Source organism: Charadrius vociferus, unplaced genomic scaffold, assembly GCF_000708025.1.
Source record: "Charadrius vociferus isolate BGI_N301 unplaced genomic scaffold, ASM70802v2 scaffold900, whole genome shotgun sequence".
NCBI classification, from domain to species: domain Eukaryota; kingdom Metazoa; phylum Chordata; class Aves; order Charadriiformes; family Charadriidae; genus Charadrius; species Charadrius vociferus.
In genome coordinates, this window is record NW_009646342.1 from 61398 (window position 1) to 65477 (window position 4080).

General features: G+C 60.9%; 1 protein-coding gene across 1 annotated transcript in view; it reads left to right on the forward strand.

The window, feature by feature from the left end:
• The window catches only part of RUSC1 (RUN and SH3 domain containing 1), a 6767-nt gene extending 2776 nt beyond the window's left edge, over positions 1–3991 (forward strand). Inside the window, exons 2-8 of the mRNA XM_009893596.1 lie at positions 444–520; positions 689–863; positions 988–1093; positions 1193–1239; positions 1479–2502; positions 2819–2947; positions 3823–3991. Coding sequence (XP_009891898.1) covers positions 444–520; positions 689–863; positions 988–1093; positions 1193–1239; positions 1479–2502; positions 2819–2947; positions 3823–3991 — 1727 coding nt within the window. The remainder of the gene's footprint in view (positions 1–443; positions 521–688; positions 864–987; positions 1094–1192; positions 1240–1478; positions 2503–2818; positions 2948–3822) is intronic.
• Positions 3992–4080: the final 89 nt, after the last annotated feature.

The window sequence follows — 4080 nt, forward strand, 5'->3', positions numbered from 1 at the left end:
AGAGAAGGCTCCGGGGAGACCTTATTGCCGCCTTCCAGTGCCTAAAGGGGCTCCAGGAGAGCTGGGAAAGCGCTCCTTACAAGGGCGTGTAGTGACAGGATGAGGGGGAATGGCTTCAAACTGGAAGAGGGCAGGTTTAGATTAAACATTAGGAAGAAATTTTTCACTTTGAGGGTTGTAAGGCACTGGCACAGGTTGCCCAGAGAGGTTGTTGAGACCCCATCCCTGGAGGTGTTCAAGGCCAGGCTGGAGGTGGCCGTGGGCAACCTGGGCTGGTGGGAGGTGTCCCTGTCTATGGCAGGGGGGGTGGAACTCGATGATCTTCAAGGTCCTTTCCAACCTAAACCATTCTATGGTTCTGTGATTCTCCCTGCGGCGGTGCCGGTCAGCCCCAACCAACCACCCACTGCCCTGTCGACATCTTCCTTTCCCTTGTCCGACAGCTCTGCTGATCGCCGTCAGCACCGCCGTGGATAAGATTATCGCCCACTTCAGCGCTGCGCGGAACCTGGTGCAGAAGGTGAGGGCCTGGGCTGAGGCTCTGGCTGGGCTGGGGTGGGCAGGAGGTGCAGGCTTTGGGCAGGGGGAATTTGGGAGCTCCAGGAGGGAGGATCCCACCATCCCTCTCTGCAGACTCGGCATTAGGTGTTCCCATTCCCCTCCCTCTCCTCGTGCCTCCCTACTCCAGGCCCAGCTGGGAGACAGCCGGCTCAGCCCAGATGTGGGGTACCTGCTGCTGCACACCCTCTGCCCTGCGCTCTATGCCTTGGTGGAGGACGGGCTGAAGCCGTTCCAGAAGGATGTTATCACAGGCCAGAGGAAAAATTCCCCCTGGAGCGTGGTGGAGGCCTCCGTGAAGACAGGTCGGTGTGAGGAACATGCTCCTGGAGATGCTGGCATCTCGAAGTGCCTGGAGTCCTTTCCCAGCCTGGGCTGGGGGAGGATGTGCGCCCAGAGCAGTGATTCTCCGTGTGGTGTATTCCGCAGGCCCCAACACCCGCTCTCTCCACTCCCTGTGCTGGCACGTGGCCGGGCTGGCCCCTCTCAACAGCACCAGGCAGAAGTTTCATGCCTTTATCCTCGGTCTTTTGAAGTGAGTATCGGTCCTGCTGACCCAGGCTGTCCTTGCTGCGATGGCAGGTTGGAGCAGAGTCCCAAGAGCTCTAACCTGGGTTCTCTTTGTCTTGTTCAGCATTAAGCAGCTGGAGCTGTGGATCTCTCACTTGCAGAAGAGCCCAGGTAAGGACACAGTGCCCCGATGCTCCCCACCCGAGTGATAATTCCGTACCCGTTCCACCTGCAATGCTTGGCTGGGATTTCCGTAGTGGATAAGGGCATCGTTTTCCACGGTGCATCTTCAATACGGCTCTCAGCAGAAGCTCGTCTCACCTGCTAAGACAGACCGGCTGGCCCTGGGAGGGGTGTGTGGGCAAGGGCAGGGCATTTTCCGGCTGTCCAACGCTGTCCATCTCTCGTAGGTGTAATCTCTGTGCTCTATTCACCCACGGCCTTCTTCGCCCTGAGCCAAGGCCCTCTTCCCCACCTCGCCGATGAACTGCTGCTGCTCATCCAGCCCCTCTCAGTGCTGACTTTCCACCTCGACCTGCTCTTTGAACACCACCACCTCTCCGTGGACGTAAGACCTTTGTCCCGTCGGCTGGAGTCACCCCTACCTCCTGCCCATCGCTCCGCTCAGGCTCGGGGGCCTGTGCAGCATTCTCCGGAGGGCCAAAGCGGTGCTGCAGGGGGAAGCCTGGAAGATGAGATTCCTCCCGACACTGTGGGGAGGGCAGTCGAGGCAGAGGGCAGCGCAGGGTCCCAGTCCCAAACAGCTGTGCGGGGGCTGGTCCCTGGTCCCGAGGTGGGGGCTGCCCTGCAGCAGACCTTCCAGCACGTGTTGCGGTGGGGCGACCAGCTCAGTCGCAATCTCCTGGGAGCTGACAGCTCCCCGGAGACCCACAGACCCGAGGCAGGCCCTCGGGATGCTGGGGCTGGCCTCAGTGGCTGGTGGGGCCAGCTGAGCCAGGCCTCCAGGGTTTACGCTGCTCCTACCAAGGAAAAGTTCCCCTTCGTCTGGTGGACAAAGCTGCGGACGGCTGCGGGGGATTCCAGCCCCGGCCAGACTGCGCGAGCCCAACCAGCCGGGAATGAGCCCAGAGGCACGGAGCTGCAGCTCCTTCAGACCAAAGCTGTCCCTGAACTCTCCGGGCCAAAGCCCAGCAGCAGTGCCGACACCTCTGGGACCTCTTCCCCCGAAGACCTCCTCGTGCCTGCTGGAGCTGGAGCACCCACCAAGCCAGATGATCCCGCTGCCGGAGAGAAACTCCTGGCTGTTTCCCCAGAGCCTTGTGTGACTAGGAATCGCGCAGCACCTTCTGACCCAGAGGCGGGTGGTCCTCCCGGTCCTGACAAGGGCAGCTGGCTGGGCCGGCTCTTTGGAGCCACCAGTCCCTCTACCAGGAGCTTCCCTCCCAGTCCTGAGACCGTCTCAGCTAGGTCCAGGTAAGCCCCAGCTTGGGCACGGTGGGGTAAGCGGCATGTGCTGAGGAAGGGTTTTTCTCCCAGGCAACGAACAGAGCGCCCACCGTGGGGCTCACTGGCCTCGGGGGGTGTCTTGTACTGCCCATTACTCCAGTTTTGTGCTCCTGGGATTAGCTCACGTCCCAAGTTCTGCTGCCATCCCGTTGCGTTGGTCCTTTAGAGCAGCAGGAGCTCACGGTGAAGGTTCAGTGGTGCTTGTCAGCTCCCCGATCGCCTGAATGGTCTGAGCAGGATGGGGGGGAAGAGGCTTCACACGGCTTCCTTTGCTTTGTGGCAGGAGACCTTCCAGCTGGCTGACCCCCAGTGCACGTGTCCTGGCTGGGGTGGTGAAGGGGCTGGCGTCTGAGAAGACCCATGCTCAAGACCAGCCCGAGAAGAACACGTCTGACGCGCCCCAGGTTCACAGGTGACGCGGGGCACTGCGGTGTTTGTGGCTGGGAAGCTGGTGGTGGATTTTTCTGGGTAGGGGGAACAGCCTGGGTATCCCTCGGGCCTTTCTAGGGAAGGGCTTGCAGCGCTCCTGGTTGCTCACTTGCACCTTGACTGCCCCCCCCGGGATTGCCCCAGCTTCTGCTGAGCTTTGGGTGAACCTGTGTGTCTGCCTGGCTGTGGTCAGTTCTTCTTCCCAGACATTTTGAGCATTTTGAGGTTGGTGAGATGCTGGAACAGGTTGCCTAGAGATGTTATAGATGCCCCGTCCGTGGAGGTGTTCAAGGCCAGGCTGGATGTGGCCTTGGGCAACCTGGGCTGGCGGGAGGTGTCCCTGCCCATGGCGGGGGGGGTTGGAACAAGATGAGCTTTAAGGTCCCTTCCAACCCAAACCATTCTACGGTTTTCCTTTTGTGTGCTTTCTGGATTCATAGCAGCTTGTTTGGAGAAACCATGTGGCAGCTCTGACCAAATTGTGGCAGGTCAGAAAAGCCGTAGTCGCCCATCGGTGCTTGCGCAGCGTCTGTCCCAGCAAGCACGGCAGGCCGGTGGCCATCCCACGCCACGTTTGGCCATCTCCCTCCTCCCCAGCCCTGACCCGGCTCTCCCCGCCACGTCTGCGCACGAGCTGCTCATGCTCTGCTGCTGCACTGAGGCTCTGCTTGGCCGGAACCTTTTGTGATGTGGCTTCTCGATCAAATCCATCGTCCGATGGCATCTGTGCCCGAGGAGAGGGGGGGTCATCGGTGCCACACATCAGTGTCAGAACCTCCCCCGAGTGCTGTGGGAGACTCTCCCGGTGCTGCCTGGCGTCCCCGGGGAGGCGAATCCCCGATGGCGTTTGTTGTGCAGGGCAGTTCGGGCGCTGTGTGATCACACGGGCACCGCCGACGGTCACCTGAGCTTCCAAAAAGGGGACATCCTGCAGCTGCTCTCCACGGTGGATGAAGACTGGATCCGTTGCTGCCATGGAAACAACACCGGCCTAGTTCCTGTCGGCTACACGTCGCTCATTTTGTGAGGAGGTGGAGGAGACCTGAGGCAGCAACTGAGCTTGCGGAAGCAGCCGCCACCTCCGGGAAGGCCCATCTCCCGCCACGGCTTTCCCCC